This window comes from Malassezia pachydermatis, assembly GCF_001278385.1.
Source record: "Malassezia pachydermatis strain CBS 1879 chromosome Unknown scaffold7, whole genome shotgun sequence".
Taxonomy (NCBI): Eukaryota; Fungi; Basidiomycota; class Malasseziomycetes; order Malasseziales; family Malasseziaceae; genus Malassezia; species Malassezia pachydermatis.
In genome coordinates, this window is record NW_017253144.1 from 40,061 (window position 1) to 54,645 (window position 14,585).

The following is a 14,585-nucleotide window of genomic DNA, read 5'->3' on the forward strand; positions in this document are numbered from 1 at the left end:
TCTAGGCCCCTGTGACATTGACTGAATCCTCCATGTCTGCCCCGCCGCCCTGGGCGACCCAAGCAGGCCAGTCCCCTATGATGGAAGGCGCTAGGCCGGATTTTGCTTCGATAGGTATGCTTATCTCTCGGCTCACGTTCGCAGGCCCACCGACATCCATGCCGTCGTCGTCCAGCATGGCTCCTGCACCGCCTACATCTCATCCCGGCCAGGACGACGAGAAAGACTACGTCTATTTTGTGCGCGACACGAGTCATATTAGCAAGGCGACGCAGGACGCCGCACGTAGTGCCAAAATGCGGCTAGAGCATTCGTACCGCCTCGCTGTGAACCAAGCGATTGAGCGCAATCAACGACGCCAGGACCTGGAGAAGCGTCTGGCGCATCCACCGGATGGTGTGCCACTCTCTGAGGAGCGCAATACACGGCAGCTTGCGCTGCTTGGCCGTCGTGAGACCAACTTTTTGCGGCTGCGCCGCACGCGTCTCGGCCTCAGTGATTTCCGAACGGTCAAAGTCATTGGCAAAGGCTCGTTCGGTGAGGTGCGTGTCGTGCAGAAAGTCGACACAGGCAAGATTTATGCGATGAAGACGCTGCGCAAGAGTGAGATGTTCAAGAAGGACCAGTTGGCTCATGTTCGCGCCGAGCGCGATGTGTTGGCCGAGTCCAATTCGCCCTGGGTCGTGCAGTTGTACTACTCGTTCCAGGATGCTGCGTATTTGTATTTGCTGATGGAGTTTTTGCCGGGCGGCGATCTGATGACTATGTTGATCAAGTACGATACCTTTTCGGAGGATGTGACGCGCTTCTACATTGCCGAGTGTGTCCTCGCACTCGAAGGCATCCACCAGTTGGGCTTTATTCACCGCGACGTGAAGCCTGACAATATTTTGATTGACAGCAAGGGCCATATCAAGTTGTCCGACTTTGGTCTCTCGACCGGCTTCCACAAGCAGCACGACAATGCGTACTATCAAAAACTCTTTGAAGAACCTCCGTCGGCTGCCAGCGCAGCGCAGTCGAACCGCAACTCGGTGGCGGTGAACAGCATCACACTTACGCTTAGCAGCAAGGATCAAATTGCGACGTGGAAAGCGAACCGCCGCAAACTTGCGTACTCTACCGTGGGCACTCCCGACTACATTGCGCCGGAGATTTTCATGCAGCAGGGGTATGGCCAGGAGTGCGATTGGTGGAGTCTCGGCACGATCATGTTTGAATGCTTGTGTGGCTACCCACCGTTTTGTTCGGACAATGCGCACGATACCTACCGCAAGATTTTGGCATGGCGGGAGACGCTTCAAATCCCGGACGATATTCACTTGAGCCCTGAGGCGGAGGATATGATCCATCGACTGATTGCTGCGCCAGAAGAACGATTGGGCCGGAATGGTGCCCAAGAAATCAAGGACCACCCATTCTTCGCAGGTGTCGACTGGTCGACGATTCGCCGCATTGACGCGCCCTTTGTCCCGCGTCTGACCAGCGTGACGGACACTAGCTATTTCCCTACCGAAGACTATCAAGACGTACCGGATGTGCCGCCTGGCGCAGAGACCGATGTGGGGGCCAAGGACCTGGCTTTCCTTGGCTACACATTCCGGCGCTACGAAGCCAACGAAAGCGCCTTGTAAAGGGTGGGGAGGCACGCTAGCGTCATGGCGCTCCCACCCAAGGCCTTGGGATGTGGAGACCAATCGCGCGTGCGGTGTCAGTGGAGACCGTAGATGCCTCTTATGGTAGTCGTTTTTTGTCCACGTGATTGGCCGCGAACGCTGCACAAGCCCCTACAGCGTGGCTACGGAGCGTATCTCGTGCAGACTTGCAGTATATGGTAATTGTCACGCCGTTGCTGCTGGGCTTGGCTTTGTAGGCGATATAGGGACCTCCCCCCTCAGCTCTTCTTCCCTCTGTACCACGACGGACCGTTTCTTCTTTTTATGATGGCGCTCCCTCGTATGACAGCGCTCCGTGCCGCGAGTCAGGGCCGCCGCTGGTGTGCGACACCGGCTGTGCGGGCTGTGGCCGTGCAGTCGCTGCTGCCCCGCCGTACTCTGGCTACGTCGGCAGACCCTATGAACCTGGAAACGCCCCCCGCGTCCGCGAGCGTATTTACAGCGCAGGACACGTTCCTGCGTCGTCATATCGGCCCCCGCGCTGCTGAGATCCAGCACATCCTCGATACGCTGGGCTACAAGACCGTGGACGAGTTTGTGAACAAAACTGTGCCTGAAGAGGTGCGTCTGCCCACCGACGCGGTGGACCCTGCCTCGATGCCGGCGCTCTCGGAGAGCGAGCTGGCCGCTCGTGCGCGGGCGCTGGCGGACCAGAATGAAGTGCGTCGCTCGTTTATCGGTATGGGCTACCAGAACACCATTGTCCCCCCGGTGATTATGCGCAACGTGCTGGAGAACCCGGCATGGTACACGAGCTACACGCCGTACCAGCCGGAGATCTCGCAGGGCCGTTTGGAGTCGCTGCTGAACTACCAGACGATGGTCAAGTCGCTTACCGGGCTTGACATTGCCAACGCGTCGCTGCTCGATGAGGGCACAGCTGCTGCCGAGGCAATGATCTTGGCGTATGGTACGTGTAAGGACAAGAAGCGCAACGTGTTCCTAGTCGATGACAAGGTGCTGCCACAGACGCTGGCCGTGCTGCGTGGCCGCGCGAAGGGTTTTGGCATCGAGATTGTCTCGCGTGCGTTGCAGGCGAATGGCGAAGTACAGGCTGTGCCTGCGGACGTGAAGGACCGCGTGATGGGCGTGCTGGTGCAGTACCCGGATGTTGACGGCTCGCTTGTCGACTGGCAGCCGCTCGCGCAGGAAGTCAAGAGTGTCGGTGGTCTTGTGGTGGCCGCTACGGACCTGCTTGCGCTGACGATGATCAAGCCGCCGGCAGAGTGGGGAGCGGATATTGCGGTGGGCAACGCTGCGCGCTTCGGTGTGCCGCCGGGCTACGGTGGTCCGCATGCCGGTTTCTTTGCGGCGACTGACGCGCTGAAGCGTCGTATGCCAGGCCGCTTGATTGGTGTGAGTCGCGACACGAAAGGCCGCCCTGCATACCGTCTCTCGCTGCAGACGCGTGAGCAGCACATTCGCCGTGAGAAGGCTACGTCGAACATTTGCACGGCGCAGGCGCTCCTGGCGAACATGTCAGCCATGTATGCCGTGTACCATGGCCCGCAAGGTCTGCGCCGCATCGCTGCGAAGGTCCATGCGCTGACCAAGGTGCTCAAGGCGCAGGTCGAGAACTTGGGCTGCACGGTCGAGCAAGCGGATGGCGCGTTCTTTGATACGCTCACGATTCAAGTGCCTGCGGCCAAAGTGCACCAAGCGGCGGCGAAGCTGGGCATCAACTTGCGTGTGATCTCCGACGAGAAGGTGGGTGTGACGCTTGACGAAACCGTGACGGCCCACGACTTGGCGCACATTGTGAGTGCCATTGCGGCTGGCCGTGATGAGCCGCCGACGAGCTCCGAGAGCTTGGTGCAGACGGCGACCACCATGGGTCTCTCTGCACAGAGCGTCGATGACTTGCAGGTGAGCGAGCGCTTTGCGCGTACCTCGTCGTACCTCACGCAGCCTGTATTCAACAAGCACCACTCTGAGACGGCGCTGCTGCGCTACATCTACGGTCTGCAGGGCAAGGATTTGTCGCTCGTCCATGCGATGATTCCCCTCGGCTCGTGCACGATGAAGCTGAACAGCACGTCGAGTATGCAGATGCTCTCGTTCCCCGAGTACCATGCCCTGCATCCCTTCGTCCCGGTGGAGCAGGCGAAGGGCTACCAGACGCTGATCAAGGAGCTGGAGGCCGATCTTGCGAAGCTGACTGGCTTTGACGCCGTTTCGCTGCAGCCCAACTCGGGTGCGCAGGGCGAGTTTGCGGGTCTCTCGGTGATCCGTGCGTACCTCGATGCGCAAGGTCAGCAGCAGCGCAACGTGTGCTTGATTCCTACGAGTGCCCATGGCACGAACCCAGCGTCGGCGGTCATGGCCGGCATGAAAGTCGTACCGGTGCAGACGCTGGCGGACGGCACAATCGACTTAAACGATCTGCGTGCCAAGGCTGAGAAGCACAAGGATGTGCTTGCCGCGACGATGATCACCGAGCCCGGTACGACCGGTATTTACTTTGCCCAGATCAAGGAGGCCATTGCGATTGTGCATGAGTTTGGTGGCCAAGTATACCTGGACGGTGCGAACCTCCAGGCGCAAGTCGGTGTCACGAACCCTGTCGTGATGGGCGCCGACGTGACGCACCTCAACTTGCACAAGACGTTCAGCATCCCCCACGGCGGTGGTGGCCCAGGTGTCGGCCCGATCGGTGTGAAGGCACACCTGGCACAGTACTTGCCCGGTCACCCGGTGGTGCCGACGGGCGGTGCGCAGGCTATTGAGCCGATCTCAGCGGCGCCGTGGGGCTCGGCTTCGATTTTGACGATTGCGTGGGCGTACATTCGTATGCTGGGATGGTCGGGTATTCGTACGTCGACCATCACCTCGCTGCTTAATGCCAACTATGTGAAGGCGAAGATTGAGCACAAGTACAAGGTGAAGTACGTTGGCAAGCACGGCAACGTGGCGCATGAGCTGCTTGTTGACGTTGCTGAATTCCAGCAGTATGGTCTGCAAGTCATGGACTTTGCGAAGCGCTTGATTGACTACGGCTTCCACCCACCGACCTGCTCGTGGCCCATTTCCACGGGTCTGCTGATCGAGATCACCGAGAGCGAGCCGCTCGAAGAGATGGATCGTCTCTGCGAGGCTCTCTTGAGCATTGCGCAGGAAGTCGAGGAAATCAAGAGCGGCGCATTGCCACGTGACAACAACATGCTCAAGAATGCGCCGCACACCATCGAGGCGCTTACGTCGGAGACATGGGACCACCCCTACTCGCGTGAGCGAGCCGTGTACCCGGTACCTTCGCTGCGTCAGTCCAAGTTCTGGCCGCCCGTGTCGCGCGTGGATGACGCGTACGGCGACCGCAATCTGGTCTGCGAATGTGGCTCGGTGGAAGAGTACGCGTAAACCACTCGAAGAATCCAATCTTTTCAACCTGATGGATATTGTATGCTTTTGTAGATCTTCAACGATATGATGTTGGTAGACGTTCGTTGGTCTGACTTTGTTGCCACGGCACTATGTCCCTATTTCGATGTATCCATTACAGCTCCTCGTGCACACCAGCCTCCTTACGGGCCTTGGTCATGGCCGCAATCACCGCGGAGCCGGCACCAGAGCCATCTTCGGCCTGCTGCAAGTTGATGTTCTTCGCCTTGGGACCGAGAATGTCGACCAGCGCCTCTTTCAAGCGATCCGGAAAGTGGGGGTACTTGGAGAACAGGGAGCCATCCACACCCACCGTGAACGACGGCATGGTCTCAAGGAGGCCTTTCTTTCGCGTAATTGAGGCGATACCACAAGCACTCAAGCGCGCCGAACGCGTACCGATAAGCTGCGCCAGTTTCTTGAAGAAGCGACGCTCCTCAATGTCCGTTTCCAGCGAGAAGAAGTACTTGAACAGGCCAACGACCGTAAGCAGCTCGTCGGTCGGGTCCGTCTCAATCAGCGAGAGGAAGGCCGTGTCAAACACACCCTTCTTTTCAATCTTGTACGTCTCTTGGCCCAAGAACAGTACGCCATTGTACACCAGCTCGCAAATCACCAGACGGAAGAGCTCACCGAGGTACAGACCCGAGATCATTTTCTCAAACGTCTGCTTGTCGGGCTTGGTACTGTCCCGATCAATGATCTCGTCATACTTGGTACGCGCCGACTTCATGAACTTGTGCTCATCTGAGTCAAACGCACCGTATTCACAGTTGATGACCATCTGCTCGTTCGGCGGTAGATCCAAATCCTTGATCTTGGGGATCGACTTGATATCCTCCATGTACGCAGCATTACAGCCTGTACCGAAAATGCACGCAATGCGCGTATCGTTGCGCACATAGTTCGATGCGATCAGCGTACCCGTCGTGTCGTTGATAATTGAGTTCAGTTGGACAGGCACATTCTTACGTTTGAGCGCCTGGCGCAGCATCTCGGCACAGTCGTGGCCTTCCGTGTTCGGGTTCGCGAAGCCCTTGGTCCATTGACGCAAGACACCTTGATCAATCGCGTTCTGCTCGGTCGGGAAACTGAAAGTAAAGCCCAACGAGAGCGTGCCCGGCACTTTGTCAATGGAGCCATACTGGTGCTCAATAAAGTGTCTAATCGACTCGGCAAAGAAATCGAAGAGCTTTTCACCATCCTCGCGCTTCTGCTCATTAGAAATACGGTACTTGGTCTGCGTCAGCTCAAATTCCCCATTACCCTTCACCGTGACGAGACACACACGAATGTTTGTGCCGCCCATGTCCAGTGCCAAGTAATCGCCTGTCTCGTTGCCCTGCGGCCAGCCGAATACATAAGTCGGGTACATTGGAACAACTTGGTTCGGCTTCTCCAGACCACGCTCGAGCTCGCCGATAAAATGACCAGTGATCTCCTTTAGCGTCTCGGTAGAGACAGTGAACTGCTTCTCCAGCTCGACCAAGTACTGGTTCAGCAGCTCTTCCTTCGCATGAGGATGCTCTTGCGTGCTGCTATCACGCGTGAAAATAAGCTAGGCATAAGTACACAGCTCCTCTCCAACGTACGCGGTTATTGATATCCATCGTCATGTTGGTGATGCGCACAGAACAGCAGGTATAACGGGACGATGCTAGCCTATTTTTATCCCAAAGCCGATGCACGGGCACCGAGGCTCCAAGGGTTGGGTGGCCCCGCCGCTTGGCATACGCACATTTCGGCCGATCTATGCGTAGGTGCTACGTCAGCGGTCCCTACTACGACAAACGGCGCTCGGTGTTACGTCGGCCATTGACAAAGTCAGGCGACTCTAACGTCATCTCGGGGCTACCGAACAGCGCCCGATCCACCGCCTCAACACCGAGCATAAACGAGTGGTCCTGGTTGCCCACCTCGTACTTCCACGAGCCGAAACGACCGCGGCTGAGAATGTCGAACTTGTCCAGCAACGTCGGCAAGATCTCTTGCAGGGCCGCATCGCGCTCGAGACTCGGGGTGGGGTAGCCAGGCGTGAACTTACGGTGGTACGTGCTCACAATCTCGCTGTCTGGCATGAGCAGCTGCGTAGCTACGCAGCCACGAATCGTGTCTTCCAGCACCTTGGCGTTGTCCACCGGCTTCAGGTGCGACTCCGAGACTTCCATCACTATACGTCAGTGTCCATAGTATACATACTCAGCGACCAGTAAGGGCCCTCCTTGGCCTCCGACGACGGCGCGCCATGCGACGGGTCAGCGTACTGCAGCGTAGGCAGCTTGGCGTCCTTTTGCGGGCAGTTGTACGGACTGTAGTTCGAGAAGATCGTCGCACGGTAGAAGGGGCAGTCGTCTTCAGGGAAGTACAGCCAGCACTTGTCACCAATACGGTTGGGCAGCTCACCACGGATACCGATACCGATAACGTGCGTCGAGGAGTACACCAGCTTCTCGCTCACAGCCTTCTGCAACTTCTGCTTCAGATCCGAGTCAATGCCCTCCATGGTGTTCACAAGGAAGTCGAGGCCCATCGTAGACACGAGGTGCTTGTACTGGATCGTCGAGCCGTCCGACAGGTACGCCTTGTGACCCTCGGCATCGACCTTGACCACCTTCTTGTTGTACTGCAGCTTGTCCTGCGGCAGCGTCTTGGCCACCGCCTTCCAGATACCGCCGGTACCGTCACGCGCAGGGAACTTGAACGTCGCGTTAGGGCCCCAGTTGCCAGCCACCTTCTTGTTCAGCGTGTTCGAAACGACCAGCTTCAGGTTCGGCGCAGCCACACGCTCACCGAGCCACTTGCACTGCATCATCGTCGTCGGCACTGCCCACACCTTGAAGTTGTACGGGCGCATGAACAGGTCAGCAATACCCTCGCCCATCATGCGGAGAATCCACTCATCGAACGTCTTCGGCGCCTCCTTCGCACGAATGCGCACCTCCGCCGCATCGATCATACCCTCAATGGCCTTGACCTGGTCCTCGGTCGGCAGCATCGAGATGTTATTTTGGTACGGGTACGGCACCCACACGTTGCGGCTGCGGACGTACGAGATACGCTGGTGCTCGTACCAGTCCTCCTTCTCAGGCAACGCCTGCGCGATCACATCGTCAAAGTAGGCGTAGTGCGAGAAGATGACATGACCACCAACGTCGAACAGGAAGCCTTCCTTGGTCACATCGGTCGAGGCCAGACCACCCGCCTCGCTGTTGGCATCCACGAGGGTCCAGGAGCCCAGCTTCTAGCGTCATGTTAGTCCCGTGCTCGGCCACTACGCGTTACGTACAAGTTGGTCGAGACGCTTCGCCGCACCAAGGCCAGTAGGTCCTGCACCATAGGTTAGTCCCTAGTCCTTTCATTACGATCTGCCTACGTACCGGCACCAATTACCAGAGTATCCACTTGCTGCGATGACATGGTAGGAAATCGACCGATCGTGTCAGTACCACCCACGACTGCCAAACGCGGTTGTTGTCACCATCTGCACGCACGCACGCGCGCATAAACGACGCATAATCCGGCGCACGTGGAGCCATGCAGTGGACTGCGTCGAAGTACGCTCCACATCCATACGAGTCGTAGTAGAACTATAATCATCACGTGACCACGTGACCAAGCAAGGCCCAGCGTCTGCGAAACCAGGGAGTGTGAGCGCGAAGCCGTTTGTCTCGCAACGATCCATCAAGGTAGGTGCCGCCTTGCGCAACGTTGAGCTAACCATACGGTAGATGGTGAACATTCCCAAGACCCGCAGGACGTACTGCAAGGGTAAGGCGTGCCGGAAGCACACGTACGTGTCATCTAACCATGAACATGACGACTGACCATGCAGCCCCCACAAGGTGACTCAGTACAAGGCCGGCAAGGCGTCGGACTTTGCTCAGGGTAAGCGCCGTTACGTTCGCAAGCAGAAGGGTTACGGTGGTCAGACTAAGCCCGTCTTCCAGAAGAAGGCTAAGACCACCAAGAAGGTTGTGCTGCGTCTCGAGTGCACTGTGTGCAAGTACCGTCACCACCTCGCCCTCAAGCGCTGCAAGCACTTTGAGCTCGGTGGTGACAAGAAGACCAAGGGTGCCGCCCTGGTGTTCTAAGTGTTCTATACACTACTGGCACCTTGTGCCTGCTGGTGTGATTGGGTGCTTGACTACACACCTATATGTACTGTAGTCGTTCCGACGTCGACCAGCAATCAAAAGGATATCATGCACTGACATGTTTTAACATGTAGCTTCTGTTTGTGTGTGTGTGTGTGTGTTTGTGTGTGACAGCCACATTTAGATGGTATACATGGTTGCGTTGGGTATATCTACGGATACGGCTTGGGCGGGCCAGGGGGGCCTGTTTGGCGTGGCGCGCCTGGATTGTACCAGCCGTATTCTTTGGGCCGTCCATAGCCACCTGCGGTGGGCCCTGGCGCAGGGAGGCGTGGCATAGGTGGATAGGCGCCCGAAGGCGGCGGCGCTTGGCCAGGTGGGACTATCACTGGACCACCAGGCGGCCGGAAGATGGGCGCGCCAGGCTGCATGCCCGGGGGTCGGAAACCCGCTGGCGGCCGGATATGCGCAGGCATCCCTGGTGGCGGCGCTGCTTTGCGGTCGCGACGATTCCGATCGATTTCCTTCGAAGGCAGGTACGTAGGTAGCGACGCTGGGTCGGCTGGGTACGGCTTCGTCCAAAACCATTCGTGCTGAAGTGCTTCAGCGGCCGTGAGACGCCTAGCAGGGTCCAGGACCAGCAATCGATCCAACAGATCAGCACATTCGCGGCCGCAGTCCACGACCGTCGTAAAGTGATGGCGCAGTACACGTGGATACCGTCCAAAGTCATGACGTCCACGAACATTGGGGTTGGTATCCGGACGCCCGGACGGCGTGGCATTCTTGACGCCAGGGAGCGACGACCATCCAGGGAAATTGTCATCGTTGGGCGAGCCACACAGCGCTGCAATCAGTTCCAACTGATTGATTTCCGAGGAGCCCTTGAACAGGGGCTTGCGCAGAAGCATCTCAGCCAAAATGCATCCGACACCCCACATATCAATGGCAGGGCCATAGTTGCGCTGGCCAGCGAGCAGTTCTGGCGGTCGGTACCAACGCGTTACCACCATTTCCGTGTAATTGTGGGTGCTCTTCCAACCACGTGCACGCCACGCCTCGTTCTGGACGTCGTGGAACGGCCGCGCCAGACCAAAATCGGCAATTTGGAGCTGGCCTTGGTTGTCAATCAGTAGGTTGGCCGCCTTCATATCACGATGCATGATATGGTTCTTGTGCAGGTACATCATACCTTCTAGCAGCTCACGCATATACAGCTTGATTTGGTTCATAGGCAGGTGGACACTGGGATTGTCCAGAAGGCCATTGAGGTCATGGTCCATGTACGGCTCGACCATATACACCTCGCCCGCCTTGCCGCGCTCAGTCGGGGGCTTGTACGCCATGTCAATCACAGGCACAATGTGAGGATGTTGCAACAGTTTCAAGAGCTTGATCTCACGTAGCGCCGTGATCGGCAGCCCATCTTTCACGTCATAGATTGTAACCTTCTTCAAAGCGACACTGCGCCCCGTAGAGAGCTGCTTGCCCTGTTTGACTTCACCAAACGTGCCCTGCCCCAGCTTGACTGTCAGTTCGTACGCCTCGACACTGCTGCAGCCCGCAAACGTACGCTGCAGCAGCGGCACAGGCTTCGGCCGCGCCTTCCGTGCGATGGCACCAGGCCGCGAGCCCGTGCGGACCTTTACCGGTACGCTATGCGCCTGACGCACAGGCACCGTCGGCGGCGGCGCAACCTGCAACGAAGGTCCACGTGGCTCCTCACGACGGTCGCGGTCATCACGACGGTCGTGCCGGTGGTCATAACGTGGTCGGTACGAGTCGCGATCACGGTAACGGTAACGGCCATTGTCATTCCGCCGGTCCCATCCATCGCGGCGCTGCTCGCGATGGTCGTCTAGATAGTACGGCGCAGGGCGTGGTCGTTCGTACGCGTACTCACGACGGTACGAAGGCCGCTCTTCGCCGTGATCCCATGTACGCGCACCACGCTCATCACGAGAGCGATCAGCCCAGTCGTCAGGACGACGGCGTGGAGCATCGCGGGATCGAGGAGGTGGAGATCGGCTAGGTGAGCGGCGGTGGTACGAGCCACGGTAGGATAAACCACCGCCACCCCGTGATGGCGGCGAGCGTGAACGGGTACGCGCCTCTCGCGTCGCCCCTACAGAGGAAGGCGGAGCGTGGGCATCCGATCGGCCACGAAAGGAGTCGTCACGCTGCGGCATACTCAGACGTGAGAGGCAGAGGGGGACCAGGTTGTTCGTGTGGACGGCGTGTGGTTATGTAAGCGACATCACGGCCTGGGGCTCGCTCGCTCGTTCGTCCGCTGGACCAGGTACGCAGGGAATCTGCGCTGGGCTGCTGGTCGCATCATGTCGGACGATCGATTCCGCGATGCGTTTCGTCCGCGCGAGTCCGATACGGCGCGCAAGCCCAAGGTCCCCACGGAGGAAGTGAATCCCCATGTGCCGATGTACATGGCACAGACGCCGTGGTACCTAGACACTGGTGGCAATGCGTCGCTCGAGCACCAGCGCAAGCCTGCACAAAACAAAGCCTCAGCGTCGCTCGACGATTGGTACCAACGTGGAACAAAAGCAGGGCCGGCTGCGTCGCGCTTCCGTAAGGGAGCTTGCGAAAATTGCGGCGCGATGTCGCACAAGACACGCGACTGTATGGAACGTCCACGAAAACGAGGCGCAAAGTGGTCGGGCCAAGATATCAAGCCGGACGAAGTTGTACAGGATTTGACACACTTGGACTACAACTACGATGCAAAGCGTGATCGGTGGAATGGGTACGATCCTGCGAGTCATATGGCGGTAGTCGAGCGTTTTGAGGCGATCGAAGAAGAGCGACGTAGGATTCGTGAAGAACAGCTGGAGGCACAAACGTCTACGGATGCCCATGCAGCTGCGAAGAAACTTGCGAAGAAGGAGAAGCGTGTGCGCGAAGACGACGACTTTGACAGCAGTAGCAGCGACGATGACGATGACGACGATAAGTATGCGGAAAAGGCCAACATGGTCGGCCAAAAGATCGATGCGGACAAGCGCATCACCGTCCGCAACTTGCGCATCCGTGAAGACCGCGCTAAATACTTATACAACCTCAACACAGATTCTGCGCACTACGATCCCAAGACGCGCTCGATGCGCGAAGCGCCGCTGCCCGACGATGGCCTGACCACACCGAGCGACGCGTTTGAGCGCAGCCAGGGGGATGCAGTGGATATGCAAAAAATGCAAGTGTTTGCCTGGCAGGCAGAGCAGCGTGGCGACTCCATACAGGCGATGCAGGCGAATCCCACCGTCAATGAGCGGCAGTTCAAGCAGCATCAAGAGGAGAGGGCGAAGCAGGCCATGGAAGTCAAGAGCACGATACTTGAGCGCTACGGCGGCGCCGAGTACCTGGATGCCATGCCCCGCGAGCTACGTGCTGGTCAAACCGAAGCCTACGTGGAATACAACCGGTCCGGCGAAGTCGTGCGTGGCCCATCGCGAGCGAAGCCACGTTCACGATACGAGGAAGATGGTACGTATATGTCGATTAACAACAGTGTACGAAAACAATCATTCAAGCGTCTATGGCTCGTGGTACGATCTCGAGCGAGGTGTGTGGGGCTATGCGTGCTGCCACAACACCGTCCTACGTTCCTACTGTACCGGAGAGGCTGGCAAGGCCGCACAAGCTAGCAGTGCCAGCGTAGCTTAGTGCAGGAGACGCTTCTGTGCATCGCTCGCGAGTTGATCGAGCAACGCAGTGTGCTTCTTGGTCATGTCTTCCAACTAGCGCTGTGTAAATACCCCTCATGTAGACATACATACCTTTTTCGACTCTTTCTGCGACTCATTCTTGCTGAGGATCTTGTGGTCCATGTCGTGCTTCATGTGTTTCTGCGCCGCCTGACGCGCCGTTCGCACAGCAGCCTTGGCATGATCGCACTCTTTGACGCATTGCTGCGCAAGTTGCTTGCGAGTCTCTCCCGTGGCCCTGCGAGGTGAGCCAGCACTATACGTACTTGGGCACATGCACAATCATCACGCCCTCGCCCTCTTCTGGCGCATGCTGCGGCGACAAGTCCTTGTTGGCAGCGTAAATAGCCTTTTCAATGTACTTGAGCGACTGGCATGTCAATTGCCTTCCTTCCCATACGTACCTCGGGCTCGTAGGCCGTAATCACCAGCACATTATCGCGAACGCCTACCGTGGCATAGTCGTGCAAGGGTGTGGGCTTCGTGCCTTTGCCGTAGGCCACACGGACATCGTCCAACAACGCTGTAGAGAGGTAAGCAGCGCGACTACTACGTACATGCATCCAAACGGCCCAACGACGCCACTAGAGATTGCACATGCTCGCGGCACCGTGCTACTGCCGTATCCATCTGCTTGTTGATCGCATCCAGATCGAGCTGCGGGTCGACGCCCGCTGCAGCTGCAGCCTCCGCCTTGTCCGCCTGCTTTCCTTTTTTCTTGGCAAGTGGTAAAGACGAATGCACCTGGCGCGGCAGAGGGATGGGTTGAATGCGTGTCACAGGGATCGCATGCTTCAGCGAGAGTGTACTAGCACGCAACAAGGAGATATGGCGAGCGTGCTGCGCAATCGATCCACGGACCAACGACATGATCATGGCCAATGTAACACTTTCGAGCGCTGCCTCGACCATGTGGAGACACAAGAGTGTCGCCGCGCAAAAAGGGCCCATTCGTACATACGACAAGTTCCAATGACTAGGCCATATTGGGTATCTACAAACTAGGAGGCCAGAACGGACAACGCAGTGGTACGCCTAATCATAGTCGTCATCTTCATCCAATGCACGTTTGGTGCCTTGCGTCGGTCCTTCATCGTCCATGGAGACGTCGGCCATCGATGTATCGCCTGTAGACTCAGACGCTTTTGTGGTGGCAGGCGCTGTCGGTGGCTGCACAATAGCATCTCCAAACGCCGACACGGGCGGCGCATCAGGCACGATAGCAAAGTTGACGTTGGTCAGGCAGTGCTCTGGCGGAGGGAGGCGAATGCCATACCGATTAGATACGGGTGGGAGAGGGACACTGTTCAGAGACGAGGCCAAGGAGAGAAGCATCTAGAATGGTCAGATATCGTTCATAATACATACTTCTTTGGGCGGTGGCTGTGTAAAGCTGTAATTTACACGGCTCTGGATCGCCAGCTGGACATCGTCAATCGAGACGTTGCTGCCGCCTTGTCGTGACGATGCGTGGTCCGCATACACGAGGGCATCCTGCAAGACTTGCGTCGTGTACCCTACTGTGAGATATTCCTGTACGTACGGTGTGCAAATTCCAAGAGCTGGACCATGACGGCCGGCTCGGCATCGTCAATACCCATGCTAGCGAGGATCAGTGACACAAGTCGCACATCCCGCGGAATCGGTGAAGGCGCCGTGCTCGAATGATCTGGTGTCTGCGCACTCGCTTCTGTAGGCTTGTTTACGGACGACATGAT

At 57.7% G+C, this 14,585-nt stretch overlaps 9 protein-coding genes across 9 annotated transcripts; 4 read left to right on the plus strand and 5 right to left on the minus strand.

The window, feature by feature from the left end:
- Positions 1 to 158: 158 nt before the first annotated feature.
- On the plus strand, positions 159 to 1,634 carry Malapachy_1414 (agc ndr protein kinase; the record flags this gene model as incomplete). The annotated part of the gene is made up of 1 exon (XM_018135918.1): positions 159 to 1,634. One exon carries the CDS (start codon positions 159 to 161, stop codon positions 1,632 to 1,634), a length of 1,476 nt encoding a protein of 491 aa, XP_017990666.1.
- Positions 1,635 to 1,943: 309 nt separating this feature from the next.
- On the plus strand, positions 1,944 to 5,033 carry Malapachy_1412 (glycine dehydrogenase; the record flags this gene model as incomplete). Its single annotated transcript, XM_018135916.1, has 1 exon — positions 1,944 to 5,033. The coding sequence occupies one exon, from the start codon at positions 1,944 to 1,946 to the stop codon at positions 5,031 to 5,033; it is 3,090 nt and encodes a 1,029-aa protein (XP_017990664.1).
- A 136-nt stretch (positions 5,034 to 5,169) lies between these two features.
- On the minus strand, positions 5,170 to 6,670 carry Malapachy_1434 (hexokinase; the record flags this gene model as incomplete). Its single annotated transcript, XM_018135938.1, has 2 exons — positions 5,170 to 6,612; positions 6,647 to 6,670. 2 exons carry the CDS (start codon positions 6,668 to 6,670, stop codon positions 5,170 to 5,172), a joined length of 1,467 nt encoding a protein of 488 aa, XP_017990713.1.
- Positions 6,671 to 6,835: 165 nt separating this feature from the next.
- Malapachy_1430 (udp-galactopyranose mutase) lies at positions 6,836 to 8,471 on the minus strand (the record flags this gene model as incomplete). Its single annotated transcript, XM_018135934.1, has 4 exons — positions 6,836 to 7,224; positions 7,254 to 8,295; positions 8,341 to 8,381; positions 8,432 to 8,471. 4 exons carry the CDS (start codon positions 8,469 to 8,471, stop codon positions 6,836 to 6,838), a joined length of 1,512 nt encoding a protein of 503 aa, XP_017990763.1.
- Positions 8,472 to 8,782: 311 nt separating this feature from the next.
- Positions 8,783 to 9,145, plus strand: Malapachy_1409 (60s ribosomal protein l44; the record flags this gene model as incomplete). The annotated part of the gene is made up of 2 exons (XM_018135913.1): positions 8,783 to 8,844; positions 8,887 to 9,145. 2 exons carry the CDS (start codon positions 8,783 to 8,785, stop codon positions 9,143 to 9,145), a joined length of 321 nt encoding a protein of 106 aa, XP_017990647.1.
- Positions 9,146 to 9,360: 215 nt separating this feature from the next.
- Positions 9,361 to 11,337, minus strand: Malapachy_1435 (pkinase-domain-containing protein; the record flags this gene model as incomplete). The annotated part of the gene is made up of 1 exon (XM_018135939.1): positions 9,361 to 11,337. One exon carries the CDS (start codon positions 11,335 to 11,337, stop codon positions 9,361 to 9,363), a length of 1,977 nt encoding a protein of 658 aa, XP_017990709.1.
- Positions 11,338 to 11,484: 147 nt separating this feature from the next.
- On the plus strand, positions 11,485 to 12,826 carry Malapachy_1406 (pre-mrna-splicing factor slu7; the record flags this gene model as incomplete). The annotated part of the gene is made up of 2 exons (XM_018135910.1): positions 11,485 to 12,646; positions 12,672 to 12,826. The coding sequence occupies 2 exons, from the start codon at positions 11,485 to 11,487 to the stop codon at positions 12,824 to 12,826; spliced, it is 1,317 nt and encodes a 438-aa protein (XP_017990648.1).
- Positions 12,823 to 13,779, minus strand: Malapachy_1457 (ribosome recycling factor; the record flags this gene model as incomplete). Its single annotated transcript, XM_018135961.1, has 5 exons — positions 12,823 to 12,900; positions 12,940 to 13,105; positions 13,134 to 13,237; positions 13,272 to 13,390; positions 13,425 to 13,779. 5 exons carry the CDS (start codon positions 13,777 to 13,779, stop codon positions 12,823 to 12,825), a joined length of 822 nt encoding a protein of 273 aa, XP_017990872.1.
- A 123-nt stretch (positions 13,780 to 13,902) lies between these two features.
- Malapachy_1459 (transcription initiation factor tfiid subunit) lies at positions 13,903 to 14,582 on the minus strand (the record flags this gene model as incomplete). Its single annotated transcript, XM_018135963.1, has 3 exons — positions 13,903 to 14,202; positions 14,236 to 14,384; positions 14,411 to 14,582. The coding sequence occupies 3 exons, from the start codon at positions 14,580 to 14,582 to the stop codon at positions 13,903 to 13,905; spliced, it is 621 nt and encodes a 206-aa protein (XP_017990640.1).
- Between the last annotated feature and the right edge of the window lie 3 nt (positions 14,583 to 14,585).